We start from the raw sequence: 22,721 nt of genomic DNA, 5'->3' as shown, positions 1-22,721 counted from the left end.
GCTGTAGTGAGGATGATTAGGCAGAAAGAGAGCAGAAAGGGCTGCTTGGGTGCTCATGGTTCTTTGGATCCAAGCCAATAACTGAAGCCTGAGATTCACCAAGTTGCTGTGAGAAAGAGGGGCAGGATAAAAATCAAAATCAAATCAATCAATCAATTTAATACATTTTGCTGAACATTCCTCTAGTGTAAATTTATATGGAGAAATACAGTCTTGAAAACCTATATTGACTGGAAGTAGTTGTTCAACATTTGTAATATAGTCAGCAGTTGTTACTGAGATACCATGCATTTGTTATACTGATTCTGAGATTCTGTTACTGTAGATAGTTTTGAGGACTAATTCCAACTAGTAATAAACTACTTTAATATGTCACTGTTTGGGTTTAAACATTAAGGTACACTTCAGCACTAAAACACAAACAAGTTCATTGGATATGAACTGTTAAATTGAAAGAAAAATGTTTTTAGTGCTTCTTGCGTGTAAGTGACATACTGCATACATTATGCATGCCATCACATGTACTACTGAAGATGTCCCAAGACAGGCTAATGGATTATTGATACCAGAATGATGATGCACAAGAACAGGATGAATGGAAAGTGTGCTTAGCTGCAATATTTTAAGGTTTTACCAGCTTTCTGAGAAAGATGACCATGCTGGGTGAAATTCTGGTCTTATTCTACAGTTCACCTATCTAAATAGGGGCAGCATTTAATCCACTATCTATAAATGCATGCAACCCATGGAACCCTCTCAACACAGCTTAGGCAGAAATGTCAAGATTATGCCAAGATGTGTCTCTGCATTTTCTCTCTGGGATCTGGGATCACAATCAAAATGAGAATGATAATTCATCTTATGATTCAGTTTATTGAATGCTATACATACCAAACCCTTAACTGTCATTAAGTCCTCACAAAGTTCATGTTAAGAGGGAAAATGCAGAAAAGGGATACCCTATGGCAGCATAGTATGGGATGAGATCACATTCTACATGGTATGGAACGTCAAATACCTTTGCAGCTCTGATTAAATACTGAAGAATAGTTTTGGGCAGTTTAATAACAGACTTTGGCAAGGCTAAAATGGCAGAAGCAAATTTCGCAATAGCTCTCTATAAAGAAGGACAAAGCAAGACAAATTAGTGAAAACATAACTGCTATTGTTATAAGAAATATACTGCATGATACTATTAGAAACAGGATTTACATTAATTTACAACAGGCTCATAAAATGTGAATATGCAGCTTAGCTGTGCACTTGAATTAGTGATACAATGCTTGAATACAGGTTATTTAATTACACTTATAAAATAATATATTAGTAATGTTTATTAGAAGAGCATGTTATGTGTGAAAGTTAAGCTTTATACATGACATATACTAGCAGATTCCCATCCCTACCCCGATGCTATCCTTTTGAACGGAAGAATACTTATGCCAGACACACAAAATGTAATAATTTTGCAGCTTGGAGTATCAACTAATGTATTTCACCACAAATATATATGCTGAAAAACACTCAAGGTAAAGCAATCACTAAAATCATAGACTCCCAAACAGAAGACCTCAGGGTGGCTCAACAGAAGCTTAGAAGATCTTGACATAATTTTTTAAGATCCAAAATACAGCACTTATTTTCAATATATAACAGCCACACTGACATCTGTGGCAAAACAAGATGATATCGGCCCTTTTCACATGTAATGCTATATCAAACCATGGCTTACCGCAAACCGCTTTCTCAGTGCGTCGGGGCAGCTAAGCCATGGTTTGTTTTTGAATACAGATCATAGTGAAGCAGAGAGCTTAAGCATAACCCTGGGTTCGGATGACATACTAAGTCAAACTTTTCTGCACTGAAGTAAAAGGAGTGGGGAGGAGCCATCATGTTCACATGGTCCTTGTAAGCTGTAGTTTGCCTTACTGTGACATACAAAGCAGACCACTGTGTCGTCTCTGACGTTCATATGGAAACCTGTTTTTGCACATAGATTGCTTTTGCTTTTATTACTAATCACCACTTTGTAAATATAAACAAATGTTATACCACTGAACATAAAAACATTTTACTTTCTGCATATAACACTGAATAGGAGCTAATTGAGGGGGGGAGCTTTTGAAAATAAAGTTTCTACTCATTTATTCGTGTGCCCTTTAAAAAATGAAGTTGAAATCTTGTATTGCAGCACCATGCATGAAACACCACATTGTTCAATATGGCAGAGGGATTCAAACAGCTTAGTCTAACTTATGATGAAAACTCTAATCTAGTCTGCCCACCACTATTCTTATTGACAGAAGGTTTCATAACTAGGAAAGATCCTGAAAGACAATCCATTGTGACACCATTTCTTTATGTGTGTGCATGCTTATGGGCTCGCTTAAGAAAATTTAACCTATGAGAACATGTAACATTAAATCAGACTCACTTTCATTGCCTTAATCCAAAGAAATTATGGGAGCACCAAGATGCTGCACTCTTAATGGAGACATGCATGCATTAATCCGGTTGCTGGATGCTGTTGCAGCTATATACTTACCTTTATCTACCTATGACATAAGTTGGTTTTGATTATATCATTATCCTCATCTGATTTTTGTGCTAAATAAAAATTACTTGTTGAGACAATATCCAATTCAAGACAATTCAAAAATTTTATTGTACTAGCCAAAGGCCATGACAAATACATTAAAATGTGAAAACATAAAATATGAAAACATACAGAAGTATGTAAAAGTATACAAAGAACAAGTTGTTGTGACCTGTTGTATAATAATTTTTTTTTCCAAATTAGCATTGGCGAGCTCAATTTAAAAATGTGAATCTCCCAAACAGTTTATTACCATTTTACCTAGTTCTTTCTTTCTGATCTTTTTTGCAGCAAGCACAAAAAGAGCCATTTTGTATGTCATGTGGCCGTTAGTATCGCTCAGGAGAAATTGCACTGATTCTACTAGAGCATTCCTACTTCCCTGATACAAGAGGTTTCAGGAATCTCTCTCTTGGGTGCCCATAGAGGGGGCACGTTAACATGTAATGAACAATGTCCTCCACCTGAGCTTGGTCACAGATACACAATCTGTTTTCAAATGGCACCTCTTGGTAACGTCCATCTAATACTGCAGTTGGCATAACTTGGAAGCGTAATTCCATAAAAGCATTTCTTAGGGAGACTGGCATTAATTTTGTCAAGTAACTGGCTCTAAAGTGTTCTGTTTTCACAGAAGCGAACCATGGAGAGAATCTGGAGGTCTTAATTAATTGTAAATCCCTTCTAGCTTCTATCCAGAAGAGCCAGTCCCTTAAGTGCCTCTTATCCATGCCCAGGAGAGAATAAGACTCGGGAAGATGGCAACTATATAAGAGCCTGTGGAACGTCAACTTCCAATTTTGGTTATCATTCATTTCCATGTAGCACAATGCTGGAAGGCATTCATTTAACAGAGTGGCAATTCGTTTAAGATACTTTAACTGTACCCACTCCGCTCTAGTCTTTATTGACGGCCAACCAGATTCAGTTCTCAAAAAGGCTGCTGGAATTCCTGGTGGAAGAGAATATAGTTTTTGAAAAAAATTATTCTGTACTATTTCCAGGGGTTTTATGGTATCTATGTCAGACCTCCAAATTTCAGCGCCATATAGCATTTGTGTTACCACTTTGCTACCAATTTTTTTTAAGGCAGGTTCAATAAACCATCCTCCCATGTTATAATAGAACTTCATTAATGCCCCTATCGTTTTCTATGCTTTCAGCTTCGTCGCCTCTCTGTGCCATTTCCATGTGAGGGACTCGCTAAAGACGATGCCCAAATATCTAAATGAACGGACTTGCTCTATGACCTGTTGATCTAAAATCCATTTGTACTTTGGACTATGTTTACCAAAGACCATAGTTTTAGTCTTAGAGTAATTTATTGCTAAAAGTTCACATTTACAATAGGCACTAAATGCGACCAAGAGATTTTTAAGACCCAAGTGAGAGAGGGAGATGAGCACCAAATCATCCGCGTACATAAGGATAAAAATCTTTCTATTCCTAATTGCTGGGGAGGGGGAGTCTACTCGAGCTAGCCAAGGCACCAAATCATTAATATAAATATTAAAAAGATTGGGAGCCAAAAGGCAGCCTTGTTTCACGCCTCGTGTTGTTTTAAGGGCTTCTGTCAGAGAGCCATTTAAGCCTACTCTAACCCTCAATTCTGTGTTGCTATATAATTCTTGAATCAACTGTAAGAGTCTGCAGTCAATATTAGAACTTTGTAATTTTCTCCATAGCCTGGATCTATTTATAGAGTCAAAAGCAGCGGAAAGATCGATAAAAGATGCTTTTTATTCTTAATATATGTCTTTAGGATGTAATTTGGGGTAAAGCATTGATCTATAGTGCTGTACCCTCTCCTAAATCCTGCTTGTTCTTCGTGGATAATTTGATTTTCTTGCAGCCAGTCTATTCGTTTTTGAAGTAAATATCGGGCATAAAGCTTTGAAAGTATATCTAACAAGCTGATTGACTGGTAATTTTGTGGGTCATTCCTGTCCCCTTTCTTGTAAATTGGGAATACTATACTTGTTTTCCACGCAGGAGGCATTTGTCTGTGATGTTTATTGTGGTGAATAATCCGGCAAGAATAGGTGTCCACCAATCTGTTTTCTTTGAAAAGTTCTGGGGGAAGCATATCTTCTCCTGGTGCTTTCTTTGATTTCAAAGAAGAGATGAGAGTCTTTACCTCGCGAGTGGTAACTGGTTGCCACTCAGGTAGGTTGGTGAGATCTTTATGTACCTCTGTCTCTACCCTATTACTAGGCTGTCCTCCAAATATGTTGGAGAAGTGATTAATCCATGAGGAGGCAGGGACTGCAGCCTCCACCGTAGACCTTGTTTCTTTTAGACCATGGGTGACCGGATCCCAGAATTTACCTTCATTCCATTCCGTTACCGCCTGGCCCAGTTCCTGCCACTGGGTTTTTATATATACCCCTTTCTTGTTTTTGAGCAATCTTTTATATTCCATCCTACATTTAATTAAGTTTTCCATTGTTTCCTCAGATGATTTCTTGCGGGATTCCCTTATTTTTCTGGCCAGTTCTCTCTTGGCCTTTTTACATTCAGCATCAAACCAACTATAGCAAGTTATCTGTGTACTTTTATCTTTAGATGTTACAAAGCAAGGCCTAAATTCTGTAACAATTTGCTGGAAGATATCTATATGATTCAAGGATTTATCCCAAAATAATTGTCACTTGCTCAGCAAATAGTTAGTTTGTAGTTTCTTCTGGGTAGTGCTACTCAATCTGCAGCACCATTTCAGTCTCCTCTCGCCCAGCATTTCCCCAATCAGATTTACTGTTTCCATTGATTATACATGTTCAAGCAGTGGCCTTAAGGACACCAATATGGGAAAATGGTCACTTTCAGTTTGTTCAAGGATTTCGAAAGTGTTTACTAAAGGGAATAGTGAGGCAGAGACCATAATATGGTCAATAGCACTAGCGCCTCGTTTACTCAAGTAGGTGAAATAGCCTCTGGTTTTATCCACTGAACTCTCATAAAGGGAGTATAAATTAAGATGATATATAAATTCTAAGAATTTTAATCCTTGCTGATTATATTTACTATCCATGGAGGTATGGGATGTTAAAAATATCTCTTCCAAGTCTATGCCCAAAGGTTGCAAGAAACCTTCAGAATTTGCCCCAATTCAGGCATTGAAGTCCCCACATATAAAAATATAAGCTTGTGGGAACTTCTGACCTATCTGCTCCAGCAGAAGGAATAGATCTTTCCATATCTTAGGGGCTATTTGCAGACAGTTAGTAGATGGAAAATAGGTATTTATATAAAAAAAAAGGATCTCCAGTCTCTGTTTTTAGTTGTAATGGCAAAAGATAGTTGTTTTGTAGTCCAAAGTTGGCCAAGTGAGATTCTCCTGCTAATTCTAATGATATGAAAGACACCAGGCCTCCACTTCCTCATCCTTTCTTGGTTTTCTTTGTAGCTGGCTGGCTAAATGTTTTATAACCCAGCAGATGTGGGAGGTTATATTCATAAGTCCAGGTCTCTTGCAGGCAGACTATATCATATTGTTGGAACATTTCAATAAGTTCTTTATCTGCCATTTTATTTTCCCAACCCCCCACATTCCAAGAGATCATGTTCAGTCCTTTGTGCTTTGTATCTAGTCAGTTGGAATTGACTGAAAATGTTTTAGGAGGCTCATCATTAAACCTTCTATAATTATCCTTAGGCCATTTATCCTGGGTGGTAGGCATATAATATTTTTTCTGGTTTTCTTGTCTATTGGTATACAGCCTGATATTATTCGGGTATGTGACGAACAAAGGGGTCTTATTGCTCATATTCTTCCATCTCCTACTTTTCCAGATGCTATTTTTAGACTGTCTTTCTCTTTCTCTCTCTGATGCCCATAGTGAAGAGTCACTATGCCTTTGATGGAACTTTTTTTGTTGTCCTTTCAGCTCAAATAGTAACCCTCTGTAGGAAAACCTATATAATAAAGACCAAAATTTACATTGTACCCCCGGGTCCTGAAATGTTAGTTCAATGCTGCCTCTCTGTCCATGATAGGACAGACATTTGCAGGAAATATCTTTTCTTAGGTTCAAGGCTACCCCCAGTACAGTTTGAATTTCAGCTAAGAGTTCAGTCTCAGATCTTATTCCTCCTCCTAGTTTTCTCACTGGCCAATTATGAATGACCACTTAGAGTTCATCAGGAGGTCTCTCCCTGAGTAAGCTCTTTTTTATATAATAGGGATTGGAATTGTTCTCTTTTTCTCTATTTTCTTTATTTTTGGGGAGATTTCATAGCCCTCTGCTCTCCACAGTTTCTCCTGGACTATGTTGCTGTACCGGGCAGGTGGAGGGTTGGTGTATCATATCCAAACCTTCTTCTGTAGATAACATTTTGGGACTTTGTATGATGACACTTGATGAAGTACTCTTGTGTTTCTCTTGTATTGGAGAAGAGGCCATGTCTGAATATTCATCTACTATTAACAGCCTTGGATCAGAAGGAGTGAGGTTTAAGATGAAGGAAGCGTTATTGGTACTAAGGGCTTGCTCATTACTATGGGCATAAGGACAAGTTTCTGAGTTCATTTTCCAATCTTCAAATATGTCATTTAATTGTTGGGTTACTATGTTTTTATCTAATTCCTCAGTTTCTGGCTTGTCCCTGTCTTGATGATCCCCCAGTCCCATGCTATCCTCCATTCCTTGGGTAGGGCCATTTGTCTGAGAGGCTACAGGCAGAATTCCCAACTCTACAAGCCCAACTAATGTTCCGATAGTGGCTTTCAAACCAGGTACTTCCTGCTGCAACTTATCCATTTTGTAAAAAATTATTTCTGCTGTCTGCTTTGATAAAAAGCATTGATCCCATAACAGCCCCCACAAACAGGGAGCTTCTTCCTCTGTTTCTCCTAAATCGGGCTTACCTATACTTTTCTTGAGAATGTTTAATATTTCTTTATATGCAGAAAATTGAATTTGCTTGGGTGATGAAGAATTACCTTCTATCAGGTCTGGGTCAATAGACCAATTGGCTGGACCATCATTAAAGGGGTACATATCCGAGTTTCTTCCTTGAGCTGTGTTATCTCCTACTCCAGTTGTTTTAAAAAGCCCAAACTGTCCGTAGATGGCAATTCTGGGATCTCTTGGTCCATCCACTGCTCCTTTGCTTTTGACTCATTTCCTTTTATTTTCTGCTCACAATAGTCTAATATTGATTTTTGAACTAAGTTAGATGGTGAACTGTTAAATTGAGCACACGTAATAACCATGTTAAAACTAAAGACCAATCCAGTCTTCAATGAGTGAAACTATGGTCAAACAACTGTTTTAGTAACTTTCACAAATACACATTAAAATACAAATTCACATTAAAACCGGAACTCTTATAACCCCCTTTCCAACCTACACGTCAGAAGGAATGGGAGAAAGTTCAGACCAAGTCCCGCCTTTGTTAAAAGGGTATCTATACAGTTATTACTTTTAAGAACAGGCTTTTAAGCAACCATATCCTTTTATTTTACATAATTCAAGAGGTAACCTGCAGTTAAGCTGACCAAGGCTGCACGCTCTATCTATAAGCAGCTGTTCATATCGAAGCCTCTATCAGCGTAGTCTCCTCAAATTACTCCTCTTTCTCCTAATACACTGTTATTGTTGTCCCACTTGAAGTTCTTTTGATTGCCCTCAGGTTCAAAGAGGAAGAGAATCGCAGCTTCCTTCGTGGGGAGGGGAGTAGTCAAAAAAGTGCGTAAAAGTACAGGAAAGTGCAACGATGCCAAATTTGCTCATGTAACTGTCTGGCAGTCAGGGTGGATTTTTTTCCCCCTCCTTGTCCTCTTTCACTTTTCAACACCCTTAAGAGGCAGGGGAGGAGAGTTCAGGTTTGTCTCAGCTTTCTTGCTCTTCCTCCTGTGTAACTTCAATACTTCAAAGCTTCTCCAAGTTTACTGCTGCTGCATGAGTATGTAGGCTAATTAGACAGAGTCGCAGGCAAAATGGTGGTAAATAATGATAAAATACCTGTCTATGCGGGCTGGCTTTTAGTCATTCCAGCTGTAAGGAGATCTTTTAGGGAAACAAGAGTCTTTCAGCTTTCAACTTCAAAAGGTTTAAATAAACGTTGGTATTTTCAGCTTCCTGCTCCAAAGATTTGGCTCCTCAAGAGGCCAGCGTGAACCGGTTCACAGCTTATCTCTCCTGTTCCTTTCATCTTCTTTTCAAGATAAATCCCACAAAATACAATGCTGAGATTCGAGGTTCAGGGAATTCAGGAGCTCAGCACAGGTACAGGAGCTATCCAGCTCCTGTGATAATTTTACTCGTAATTAGACAGCTCACAACTGAAGGAATGTAAAATTGATAGGGGAGTAAAACAAACACTCGACCAGCTCTGCCGCCATCTTTCCCCTTCCAGCCGACAATATCCACATATTGCTTTTCCACCTGCTTTTTCCCCTCACCCCTGCTCTTAGTGACATTTTTCTGGGAAATGACTTAGTGACATTTACCAGGAAGATGAATGCTTTTGGTTTTTAAAGCTGTTGTTGCTTTTTAGAAATGCTAGGATTTTGTTGGCTTGAATTTTTGTAAAGTGTATTGTTTTTATTTGTATTTGTGTTTTTCTATTTTTGTGTAAGCCACCTTGGGGGCCTTTTTAGCCAAAAGGCAGCCTAGAAATAAACCATAACATAACATAACATAACATAACATATACAAAACAGTTTTTATTACAATAACTATATTGTTAAGATTTCAGCAGGGCCTTTCCCTCCCCATTTTCAAAACAGAAAAGCTTCTAAGCAATACCAAGCAATGCCAATGGAAAGATGTTTTATTCACTTGTCTCCAATGCAACATCAGAAAAATAAAGTTCAGGATATGAAACTTTATTTTTTAAAAAACATGCTACAAGTGCAAGTGAATGAAAATCCATCTCTAGTATCATTCTTGCATTGCAGAAATGTAACAAAATAAGCAAGCAACAACATTTAAATTAGCACAAGTTATGATTTTCAGAGCGGTTTCAGACAATTCAAGCCTTAGTAGGAGGAACATATACACAAACACTATACCTGAAATGCAGATCTTTTTGGAAGTTCTTCCTCTTCTTTTTTTTCTTCATCTTCCTCTTCTTCACTGTCCGTCTCAAACAAATAATAATCTCCACTTCTGACCACTAAGCGAAATAAAATATTTTCTTTTATTTCTTGCAGGGGGGAAGATCCCTCACAAGTTCTATCCTGAGCCACCACAAGGACACACAAAAGCATTCTATGATTGTGGGACTCAATGAAGCACAGGAAGACGTGGAGAGAAAGCAAGAGATGAACAGAATCCATGGCAGAAAAATCATTTGGTGTTTGCAGATATGACAAACAAAAAGTGTAAATTTTGCAGGAAAAAAATATAGCAGAAAAAATTGGACTCGTAAAATGTAAAAAGAGTTGGAAAGATAATATTAAAAATGCACAATATTTTTTTTAAAAAAGCTTCCATATTGCCAGAGTTTGAGAAATCTCCAACTCTACTGGGTATCTGGAGGTAAGCTAAATTTAAAATTGCATCACTGAAGAAAAACAAAATCAAAATGTAATGCTGCTAAAAGTGAGTAGACATCTGGTAGCATTTTGCTTTCCTTTTACTATATTCTTCAAGCTTAAAACAGAGAAGATGGAAAACAATGCCTTGCTTTTTTTTAAAATGTCACATATGATCACAGCTAGAAATTAATTTTTGCCTATGAATTTAAACAGTTCAGAGGCCTCCATATGTTTAAGATGTGATGTGAATGAACTGGGCCTTATATCCTTGAACAGAAGCACAGTTTTTAAAAACTTCAAATAAGCTAATAGGCCTAACTTGATCAAACAAGGAAAATAATAAGCAAGAGAAAATAAAAGCCAGCATTACATTTGCTAGTGAAGGCTATTAAAGTAATAACTGTATGTAAAGTAAATGCCCTTAATATAGTTATAATAATAAACAAAATAATGATAAATAATAATAAACGTAGTAATAAATAGGATGACATTCAAGAATACATTTAACTCTCATTATATAATTTTCTTGTTCAATCATACCTCACCCTCTCAATCATATACTGAAGCCATTTTTGTATTAGTAGTTGCAGATATAAACTGGAGTGTTCTGAATTCTCTCCTGTCTCACCTATGCTATACAAAGGTTACATGATGAAGGGTCATATGATCTGGCACTATCTGAGATAATGTGCCCCAGTTCTGTACTACAGATACCATCTCTACTCAGTATGTATAGCTCATAGTGTTTAAACTTATTCTGGTATAAACACTAATGACAAGATACTATTTTAGGGTGAACACTGCCTAATTTGATCTTATTGTGACAGTGCAGTCGATATACCCAGTTGATCACTGCGCTCTGCAGGTGAGGGCCTCCTGTAGATATCAGGAGGTCCATTCTGCACAACCTAGGAAACGGACCTTTAGTGTGGCGACACCTATCCTGTGGAATTCCCTACCCTTAAATATTAGACAGGCGCCATCTCTGTTATCTTTTCGGTGCCTATTGAAGAACTTCCTCTTTCAACAAGCCTTTTAAGTTGAGACCTTATCCCAGTCTGCGTCTGTGTTAGAATTGCTTTTTAATATGTTTGTAAACTTTTTTTAAAAAAAACAACCCAATGTTTTAAACCTTTTTTCTTTTTTAAGATGTCTTCAAAGCTTTTTTAAAAAAATGTTTTTAAAGATGTATTGTTTTAATGTAGTTTAAAGTCTGTTTTTATGATGTTTTGAAGTGTTTTTAGTGCTTTTGTTTGCCGCTCTGGGCTCCTGCTCAGAGGATGGGATATAAATTAAATAATAAATAAATAAATAAAATATGCTGAGCATATAGACTATAGACTCCATATATAGTGTAGTGTATAATGAATCTTGGTCTTGTGCAAGAATTGTCCCACACACTTCTTGTGTGACATGATGCTTCATATTTACATCTATATATTTACATCTCATACATTCTACATCCCAGACATGATGAATGCTTTTGGTTAGTGTTGATTTTAATTATCTTTTGAATGTTTTTAAATATCTATTTTAACTGTTTTTAAAAATCTGTTTCACTTATAATGTTAATGTTTTTATTTTTTTGTAAACCACTTAGAGGTTTTACTACAATCAAGTGGTATATAAATGTTGTTAAAAAAATGTGCAACCATCCACTCATATTTTGTGGTATATAGATTGCACAAATGCGCCATGCTACAGATACATGTTTTAAGTAGATGGGCATGCGCAAGCCTAGGACTCAGAAGTATCACCTCATTTCATTCACCACAGGAGACAGTCTGAATAGCGCCTGCTGTTCTACATCTTGTGAGATTACAAATTCTTGTAACAATGAAACGTTATTGATTCATTTATAGTAAACTCCCTACTGACTTCAGTAGAAAATGATAGTAGGAAAGAGACCTTTGGTCTTATCCTGAAATGGCCTTCTATGTGCATGTAGACATGGTCTCTGGTGGGTGCTGAGCTCCACCTAGAGGCTGAAGGCAGAAAGGCACTGATCAATTTTTTAGGAGTGTTCTAGTCTTCCCTTGGCTCTATCAAACAGTTTTCCAATGACAAGCCAGAAAATACTCCTACAACGACCAACCTCCTATAACCACAAACATTCTCTGCCAACCGTACTCTCTGCTACAAATATAAAAAATACAGAAAGAGAAAGCTGCCCCCAACAGCCCAGCCCAGGGAGTGGCCCCCCGAGATCATCTCTACATGCATGCAGAAGGCCGTTTCAGGGTAAGACCAAAGGTCCCTTCTCCTGTGCATGTAAGATGATTTCAGGTGAGACACACCCAACCTGACCAATGTCAGGCAGGAACCAAAGGCTGGGCTACCTACTGTTGTAGAAGAACATACCGTAACACCCATCTTCCAAAGGCTGCTTCCACTGAGGCATATACATTAATTTAATAGTGCTTAATGTAAGTGTGCGGATTAGCCCATGTAGCTGCTCTGCACACCTCACTCAGAGGAGCATTAAGCGCAAACACAGCTGTGGTTGCAGCAGCCCTGGTGGAAAGAGCCATAATCCGTGCTGGGGGAGTCAGGTTCATGGAAGTGTATGCTAATGCTATACATTCTTTAAGCCATCATGACAGCATGGGGAGGTGTTGAGCCCCAGCTATCCCAAGGGCATCAGGGAAAGTGGGCAAAGGAGGACGAGACTTTTGAGAGCCTTGAGGAAGGGGGGAGCACTAGCAGCCCTCTAGTTTCTTTGGACAATCCCCCAGGTGACTTAGACCCTTCTCCACCTGAAGGCTCCTTGCCACCTGCAAGCACCCCACCAGAGCCATTGGGGAGCGATCTTGTGCGTGCGCCAACTCCACACACCTCGGACTCCCCGCCTGGACCTTCAAACATTTCCCCACCAACTTGCTCCCTGCCTCCTGAAGTCGAGCCGGCACCTAGCGAGCCTTTACTGTCCAATGAGCAGTCGGAAGCTTGCCCCTTGCAAGATGACGTGAGAAGTGGGACAGTTGGAGGGTGGAACCACGCAGGAGTCGGAGATTACAGGCGAAGACCTTCCCTACTTAAGGCGGCACCCCCCGACTGAGGTGCTGAGTCAACTTACTCCACAAGCTGCAGAGAATGCTTAGTTAGCATAGTTAGCATCAGTAGTGAGTCAGCCTAGATAGGTCTATGAAGAGCACTGCTTTTGATGTAACCATGACTCTAATAAAGGAAGAATGATTGCCAGTCTCGCCTCCGTTTCCTGTGTCAGGCCCTGTGCAGGACAAGAGGAAACCTTTTCTAAACAGGCAGGATGGAAAGATATGAACAGTGCAACCATTTGATGGAAGGGCCTTGTTTTGGATATGTACACTTTTAGAGTCTTCTGCACATCCAAGGAGTAGCTGGTATAGCACAGTGGGGAGGACAGCCTGGCTGGGAGTCCAGAGTCTGTGAGTTCAAATCCCCACTCGTGTCTCCTGGGTGTCAAGGGCCAGCTAAAGATCACCCCACAATGAGTGGCTCAGGGGTTATGTGCCCTGCCATCTGTGCAGCCATGGGCAAGCTGTATATTCCCAAGGAGCCCAGTTGCCCCCCAGCTGGTAGTTTTGGACAAGGAAGGGGCTGGCTTGTGCAGCTGTGGCAACCTGAGCAGCCCCTAGCCAGCTGGGGAGGACTACCCTCAGAGGGAGGCAATGGTAAACCCCCTCTGAATACTGCTTACCATGAAATCCCTATTCATAGGGTAGCCATAAGTCGGGATAGACTGGAAGGCAGTCCATTTCCATTTGCACATCCAAGGAGTACCATGCTTTCTTGCTGGGATGGACAGAAGAAGGGCAAAAGGAAGGGAGAAAAGTTCCTGTTGAGAATGAAACAAGGAGAGAACTTTAGGAGGAAAAGAAGAAATGGTACACAGGATCACCCTGTCTTTGTGAAAGGTACAGAAGTGCCTATCTACAGACAGAGCACTGAGCTCAGAGACCCTGCAGGCTGAAGTAATAGCCACTAAGAAAAGAACTTTGGAAAAAAGCAAACACAGAGGAACAGTTTTCAGGGTCTCAAAGGGAGGTCTTCTGAAGTGCTTTTAACACCATAAAGTCAAATGGTGGACAGACATTGGGATTCTATCATGGTATCCACTACTGCTTCCAATAGACCTGATCTGACTAAATGACTCTGTTCAATATCCAGGTGTGAAGGTTTAGCCATTATGGATACAGGTAGTGTAGACGCCCCTGGCAGAGCAGGTCCTTCCTGAGAGGAAGACACCACAGAGGAAAATTTGTCATAATAAGGTGTTTGGAGAACCATGGCCAGCGAGGCCAATATGTGCCACCAACAGAACCCTTGCCTTCTCTTCTTGCACCTTCAAAGCACTGCGGCCAGAAGTGGAAATGGGGGGAAGGCGTACAGAAGCCCTGGAGGATATGGGGAGATAAGCGCATCTGTGGCCTCTACTGTAGAATCTACCTATCAGGAGAAGAGCCTTTGTGCTTGACGATTGTGGTAAGTCATGAATAGATCTACAGTGACCTTGCCAAAGCATGTGACAAACTTTTAGAATACATTTGGATATAGCCTCCATTCCCCATTGAGAACCTGATCCCAACTCAGCCAATTGGCCTACAAGTTCTCCACTCCTCATAAGTGCTCTGCGTCAGGAACTCCAGATGAATCTCCAGCCAGCTGAAGATGCCTTTTCCTACAGTGCTTTTGACCTTGTTCTCCCTTGATGATTCATATGCACCTTGACAATCATATTGTCAGTCCTTACAAGAACTGCCTGAAGGGGTCTGAGGATTATGAGATACCATAGAGCCAGGCGAATGGCACTCATATGACCTTTGCTTATGGCTCCCCAGCCTGTTAAGACTGGCATCTGTGTTACTATTGTCCGTGGATGGTGGCAAAGTGGAACTCCTCTCTGACGACTGGATTCATGGGTCCACCACAGCAGAGACCTGCAGACCTGCTGGGACACTCACAGTGATGGCAGAAGGCAATGTTGTTCTGAAAGGGCAATAGTGCCATGCCTATGGGGTTGTCTGTATTGCTGAAACCAAAAGGCCCCAAACTTCTGCTAGATGCATGAGGTCTATGGAAGCTTTCCCCAGAATTGCAGTGACTGCCAGCCAAATTTTGTTGATTCTCTCAGGGAACAGAGATAAGTTTCCCTGTATTGTGGCCAGGATTGCTCCCAGGTGCTGTAGAGACCGAGCTGGACACAAGTGACTCTTTTTCTGGTTGATCAAAAACCCATGTTCTTTGAGACACACCAGTCACCTGGATGTCCTCCCATGCTTTTGGAAGAGTAGGGGAGCGAATAAGCAGGTCATCCAAGTAAGGACAGACATGTACCCCCTGAAGCCTGAGCTGGGCCATCAGATTCACCAGGATTTGGGTGAAAACCCTGTGGGCTGACAAAAGGTCAAAGGACAAGGCCTCGTATTAAAAATGAAAATTGTTGACAGCAAACCTCAGTTAACTTCTGTGGGGGCGGAATATGGGAACATGTAGATAAGCCTCCCTGAAGTCTATTGAGGAGAGAAGATCCCCTTGATAAACCACCTCCATGATGGACATTAGGGTTTCCATCCAAAACTTGTGATATTTGATATACTCATTCGGAAATTTAAAATCCTGTACCACCCAGAAAGACCCATCTTTCTTTGGGACCATAAAGAAAATTGAATAGATGCCTTGAAACTTCTCCTTGGGTGGAACTGGCTGTACTGCCAAAATGCACAAGAGATGATGAATGGCTTCTTGTACTCTGAGCTGCTTGGCCAGGTGAGATGACAGAGGAGAGGGTACAAAGTGTGGAGGACAGGAAATGAACTCCAGCTGGAGCCCCAGTGACAGAGTCCATTCCTCTTCATCCAAACTCAGCAAGTCTTGGTCTTGCTGGTGTGTCCTGATGAAGTTCTCTGAAGTGAGTAGAGTGAGAGCACATTGCAAATCCTTGGTGGATATCATGGGGATCAGGAGATGGAGGAGCTACTCCGGCCAAGGTTGCATAGCAACTGCACCAGATTGTGCTGGGAAGGTCCCTGCTGCCTCAGAGCTTGTGGTGTTTGTAAGATTCCCTGCTGATACAAAATGTGTGGTTGGGCAGGTAAGGGGGTAGTGGGCTGCAGTGCTGCCAGAAGAGTAGAAGGCAGGGCTAAATTAACTCTGGATGCTAATTCCCTAGAAAAACCAGCTCACAGCATGTCCCTTAGATGTTGAAGCATTTGAGCAGAAAAGGGAGGGAGAGGGGTGGGATTGGTCTGGATGACCTGAGGCTGTTGAGATGCCCCAGACATGGCAAGAATATTGTCAGTCCTGATGACATTTGAACCCTGGACTGGTGCCCTGATTATGTTATCCTGTCAACTATCTTGAATTGCTGACATAGGCAATAGGACTGCAAAGTGTTGTTATAAGGGAATCCCATGAAATCCCCATGAGAACTGCACAGAAAAAACTGCCTGGAGTGATGAAGTAGTCTGAGGCTGCCCACCCACATCTTTAGATAATTGCTCCTGCAGGCACAAAGTCCGGCACAAGGCCCTCTGAGACATGTCAGTGGCATTTGGGGCATCTGATGCTGAACTAATTCCCCCACCACCTCCTCCACACTGTTACCATGCACTGGTGAGGGAAAAGGGACCCTTGAAATCCTGCCCTGTCCTGCAGGCCAACCATGGAAAAAGTCCATAACTCTGGTTCTAGGGTCACACTGCCTGTATATGTGAAAGCAGATGAATGTGATTGAGACAATGCAGAGGCTGTTTCTAAGAGAGGTAAGCCCTGCTGTGTTGAAGTCACTGAGCTTGCAAAAGCAGGCCATGGTATTGGCTGCAGCAACTTGCTTCACTTCATAGGCTTTGCAGATTTGCCTTAACCTTCCCCATAGCACAATATGGGTTGGCTGAGAAGAGCTTACTAGCAGGACTTACAAGGACACCAGGAATGGTGTAATGGGGGGGGCAGAATGCAGAAGAGAGGGCAACAGATACTGAGCGGGGTGTGTATGAACTTTTCTATGGGGACTGTGTAAATTAAATGGAGACTGCAAAGAACATCTGTTAAAGGCTGTAAGAGCTGATTGGAGGATAAGTGTAGCTCTCAGGAGATCCACAATATTGAGTGGGGAAAAGGACAAAGTGAGAAAAATCCCAAAATGGTGAGCAAAGCCATCCCGCTGCTAAGCAGTAAAGCGCTAAACCAATTTGCAAAGCAGAAGCCAGATACAAATCAGGACAGAAGGAGAACACAGGTAGACTGAAAGAAACGCCTTAAAGCTTGAAGGAACCAAATGAATGAGAATAAAAAGGGTTTTATTGCTTATTTGGTTTTTTATACAGGAACGATTAAGGAGAAGAAAAAACAGACAGAAAACACTAACAAATAAGACAATTTTACAGGCCTAACCAGGTAATCAGGAGCCGAGAGCACACAACAAATCACTCTTGTGAAGGCAGAAAGATAACAGACTGACAGAGCCAAAAGGGAAGGCTAGAAGACTCCTAAAAAATCAATTAGTGCCTTTCTGCCTTCCACCACTAGGTGGAGCACATCACCCACCTGAGATCATCTTACATGCACAGGAGAATTGTGTTTATTCATTTGGATATTAATATTCTTGCAGAGCATTATGTACATCAAGAAGACTTTATAGGTGTTCAAAAATCCATCTGTTTATATTGAAAAAATAAAAAACTCACTAGTATAGAACTTAGCAGAAAGAATTGTTATATTTACAACTAGAAATGAGAGAATGAATACAATACAAACATCCATATTTTTGTGAACCTTTCTTCTGTTTCTTATTCAAAAGCTATTACCATCAGCAATTAACTCATACTATTTTATGTTTACTGGTATTAAATGGCTCACACATTCCACATTACCAAAACCAAACTGATAATACAAACATATCATTTTAAACTGTACAAGCTTGACTCATTTTAATTTATCTTGTTATTGCTGCTGCCGCAGGCAGTCTCTAATTGCAACAGTGTCTCCCAGGATAGAGTTACTTTATATTAAGGGGGACAGTAATACAGATCAATGTTTTTTCTTGGTGTTATCAATGCAGCAGGCACTGGTGTTATCACTAGTGAGCCCTACAAAGTTCACTTTACATTTAATGCTAGAGTTATGAATGCATATGGCACTTTTATAGGTAAAAGGTATGATTAAACTGCAATAATGCACCTCCTGCAGGTATGTATCAGGTACACATTAGTGTGGTGATGAAGTAACAATCCAATTGAAACTGCAGTCAATTTTTCAAGTGGATCATACCTCTCCATCCACAGGCCAACATTCCTCCAGAAGAAAGCCACACATCAGTTTTAATATATTAATCAGAATAGGGGAAGCACAATGGGAAGAAAGCACTGTATTGTTTTCTTCTCCCCACATTGATTCTTGCTGTTATTTTGGAGACTATCAGACAGCAAGAGCTGTGTGAAAGCACATTTCTTATGCCATGCTCTTCCTAGAAAAAGGATCCCTGAGAATCCCATGTAAATACAGTACATAAGTAAAAATTATAATGCAAATAAAACACACTTAGATGTGCATATTTGTTTAAATGCACAAGATATTATGAATACCATGTTGCAATATTTAGCTGAAAAAAGTACTTGGCTCATTCAAATACACAAACTACAGTCCTGAAACAGTGAACGATTGTTTTGGATAGACAGAGCTAGTGAATAGTTTTCTGGGCTTTTTCAAGGCTTGGCCATATATTACTGTTCACAAGAAGTACATGCATTATTGCAATAATAGGTAGTGTGCATTTGTTTCCTAAAACACATAATGAGGGAGAAATGAATCAGAAATACTGAATATAATTGAGAAGAATTTAACAAAAGGTGCATGGATAGAGGTCTGTCTCATACAGTGGGTTATAGCAGAAAGCAGCAGAATTGTGCCATTCTCTCAGCCTTATGCCTGAATTGAAATCCGCTGCAGAAGATAACCTGGGATCTTGCTAGACTCAGACTTATCACCTGAATTTCAACAATGCTTCTGTTGCCATAAAACTACTGAGGATTAACAGAGACAATAGCCAGGTCCAGTCTGAACAGCTGTAGCCTCAAAACACATTATTTGAAGTGATTTCTTTTGAAAACAAAAATAATTACTTTGTCTTCAGTAACTGTTTGAAAAAAAGGATAGTCTCTACATTTCCATCATGCCCTTTAGAAACAGAAATATATAAATATATATCTATAGGCACAGTTTACTTGTGACTTGACAGAAATAGACATTTAAAATGCTTTGTCAAATTGCTAGATCGATAACCCTGCTAAAGATACATGGAGGCATAGATATGAATGCACGGAAACTAAGTGTACAGCTGGAAGGGCAAAATGTTTTTGTTTTTTTTAGAATGGGATGAAAGAAAACCATCTATACATTTCAGACATTTTAACTTTGCACTTCAGTTGCTTCAAGCAACTCCACTGAAATGTATAATATTTTAATAATAATTAGTCTATTGATCTTGTGTGCCATACCATCCATATAACTATCAAGCCACAAGTAGAAAACGATGCATAAAACAAACAGGTCATGGGAATGCCTCCATTCTGGTCAAGGATATAAGGGTTAAATTCATGTATTTTAAAGATGAGAAACCTACTAGAAGCATGATCAACCCAAGGCCGCCACCACTGCTTTTTTTTGCCCTTGGCTTTCTCTTTGTCTGCTTCTCCTAAAATGAAATATGTCCAAAAATTAATTTTACAAAGTGAAACATGTTACTACTTATATTTTCTCTTTTCAATAGTTCCAAACTTTGCAAGAATTGATCCAATTCTATTATACTCAAGACAAACAACACATAACAGGCATTTATTCATTGTTGTTAATTAACTCATCATTAGAACATGGTCAATTTTATATGTAAGTAAAATAGAATTTGACTTCAAATTTAAAGATATTCAGGGAATGCTGATTATTATTATTTTTTTACCAGAGGCTTACTCAGAAACATCTTGTAAATTCACGTCTGTGGCTTCCTTCCTTCTTTTCTTTTCCAAATAAAGAGATATTTTAGTGTGCATTACAATCCCCTCCTCCCACAAATACTGGTACAATATACTTGAATAGATTCTATAGATCTTTCTATAAATCCAGTGGAAAACAAAACAAAGGTTTTACTGACACACTGTGCAACATCATTATGTGAACACTGGGCAAAAAGAAAAAAACTACTGACAATGGGTTGTAGCTAACTAAGGTCTATTCAGAGAGTCTCATTTAAATTAATGGGCCTAAGGAGCAGAACAATCCAACTCAGGGGAAGCAGCCAGCGTAAGTTGTGCTGGAGCAAGAGAAGCCAGTATAAAGTTCTACTGCATCCAATTGCCATTCAGGACCCTCTGAGTTGGCTGAATGCTGGCTCAGCCAGGAGCTGTACACAGGGAACAGAAAGTAAAAGCCTGCTCTCCCAAATACCCCTACCAGGGAGTAAGCCCTCTCCACTGACTTCTATTGCAATCATTTGCTTAGACTGATCTTTTTCCTGGCATAACTTTTCACTGGATTGGGACCTGTAGGAGCACTCCGAACATGAGTTGGATGTGGCCTAAGTTCCCTCCCCGACACCCTCCCAACATACCCCTTTTTCGGGTCTTATGCTGGCTCCACATGTGCCGGTCCGGCTCAGCCAGGCTCAGGGACTTATGCCAGCGTAGCCTGGCTCAGCTGGGAGCGAGCCGGCTCAGTTGGAGATCTGCCACATCCAACTCCCCTCAGCCCAGCATAAATGCAAGTTGGATTGTACCCTTAGTCATCCCCATTAATTTCAATGGATGTACTCTGAGTATAACTAACAGTGGACATAACCCAATATTATTAACACATTATTGGGGAAAGCAAATATGTCATCAGTGGTGATGAAATCTATTTTTTTTAAAAACACACAATTCCAATATTTGATAGCTGCTTAATATAAATTACAAAGCTGCAATGAATTAAATTCTACTGCATTTAAACTGAAATATAAGACTGAAAACAGTAGCCATCCATAAGTATTTTATCTGAATTCCTAAAATAGAATTCATTCATTCATTTTGAAATTTTGCATAAAATGAATATTGAAGGTAAAAAAGGCTCTGCTATTCTGAAACTGCTTATAAATACAAGTATCTTTCCAACAATTCCGTTAACAGTTTCACACATGAAAACAATTCAAACCCAAATATGAATTGTTTGCCTCAAAATGAATATTTTTCACATGTTCCTGTAGTACAATATCTGGACATTTATTATGTTATATATCAAGCTATAAAGCTGTAGCCTGTCACATGCAATATTCCACAGTTCTAGACTGTACTTTAACACCCTAATCCAAACCCTTGGATTGTCTCCAATTTACTTCAGTGACTGGGACAACAATGTGAGTGCAAATATCAGGCTGTTCTTCAACTGAAGTGAAAGGGAAGGATAAGTGAGCTCCGTATGTCCACTGAAATGCCAATCCTACACACTCTTATCTGACTGAACACAGTGGAATTGACTTCTGAATAAATATTCATTAGATCTATAAAGCCTCTTCATCAAGTGGCTGGATGGTATATAATACTTCCCTACACATATTCATGTTGATATTACCAATGTCCAAGCAATAAATACCAACACTTGATATACTGAAGGAATACTACCATCATCATCATCTTCAGTAGCCTTCTCAATTGCTTGCCCATCTGAGGATTCTTGGTTCATGCTCAACATCCTTTCTTTACCCTTTTTATACTTTTGTTGCCTGGCTTTGATACGATCCATTCTGTCAAAGGAAATGTCAGAATCACACCATGATCTTTGTGGATCACACTGCCTATGCATTTGAAATAATTACAGAATATTCTTACTGTAATCAACGGACTCTCTCCACCCCAACTAATTTTATATTGTCACAAAGGCTAAATATAGAGAGAAGCTATATATGTTGTATACAGTGGCATTTTGTATGCCAGAACTGTTCTTTAAATCATGCTGCCTCCCAGTTCTTTATGCTGATCATCTGCATATCAGCACTAACTTGTATTATGAGAAAGAGAGTGTAGGGGTTGGTTTCCTTAACTGAAAAATTCTAAATAAGTAGAACAAAAATACCTTCTGTTTATATGTTCCCAGGTGGCTGTATAATTAGTGCAACAATACTCAATAACTGATTCGTAACTACTAACCTGTTATTGGTCTTGCTGCCTATCATAAACACACTCCCACACTGTTTTCCCCTTCGGTCACCCTTCTCTGTTGTTTCCCTGCACCACTTAGACTTAGACCTCCAAGGCAAAACCAAAACCAACCCTCCCAAACTCCTTGAAAACCACAGCCTTGGAATTATGCATATTACTTGTATAATTTTCTCAGAGTATAACTCACTCTGACAGCAAAATGGATTTTGAATTACACCAAATACACACATCTGCATCATATACGTAAAAAGTGTTCTGCCTCTTGCTTATGCTCTTGTGAGATGGGTTAAGGCAATGCAGATCTAGCTGCTGAAGCCCACCTCTTCCTTTATCTCTTGCTCTTGTCATGAAAGCAAAACTGAATCAGTCCTGGAAAATGGTCCAGTTTCATGGGCAGTGCACTCTGCAACGGACTACATAAGGACTTCTCTTCCCATTCCTCCTGTCTCCCATCATGCTCAGTGTTATGCATTAG

The 22,721-nt window shown here is 39.8% G+C and overlaps 1 protein-coding gene across 6 annotated transcripts in view; it reads right to left on the bottom strand.

Moving 5' to 3' along the window:
- Window positions 1-22,721, bottom strand: part of PIEZO2 (piezo type mechanosensitive ion channel component 2) — a 417,861-nt gene that overhangs the window by 51,563 nt on the left and 343,577 nt on the right. For 4 of the 6 annotated variants that reach the window (XM_061595221.1, XM_061595247.1, XM_061595227.1 and 1 more), the window contains 4 exons: window positions 21,710-21,831; window positions 19,684-19,755; window positions 9,615-9,718; window positions 1,019-1,117 (listed from right to left, as the gene is read on the bottom strand). In XM_061595221.1, coding sequence (XP_061451205.1) covers window positions 1,019-1,117; window positions 9,615-9,718; window positions 19,684-19,755; window positions 21,710-21,831 — 397 coding nt within the window. The remainder of the gene's footprint in view (window positions 1-1,018; window positions 1,118-9,614; window positions 9,719-19,683; window positions 19,756-21,709; window positions 21,832-22,721) is intronic. The other 2 variants (XM_061595237.1, XM_061595266.1) reach the window with 1 other exon arrangement.

This window comes from Rhineura floridana, chromosome 1, assembly GCF_030035675.1.
Source record: "Rhineura floridana isolate rRhiFlo1 chromosome 1, rRhiFlo1.hap2, whole genome shotgun sequence".
NCBI lineage: Eukaryota > Metazoa > Chordata > Lepidosauria > Squamata > Rhineuridae > Rhineura > Rhineura floridana.
This window is presented reverse-complemented; position numbering and strand designations above follow the sequence as displayed.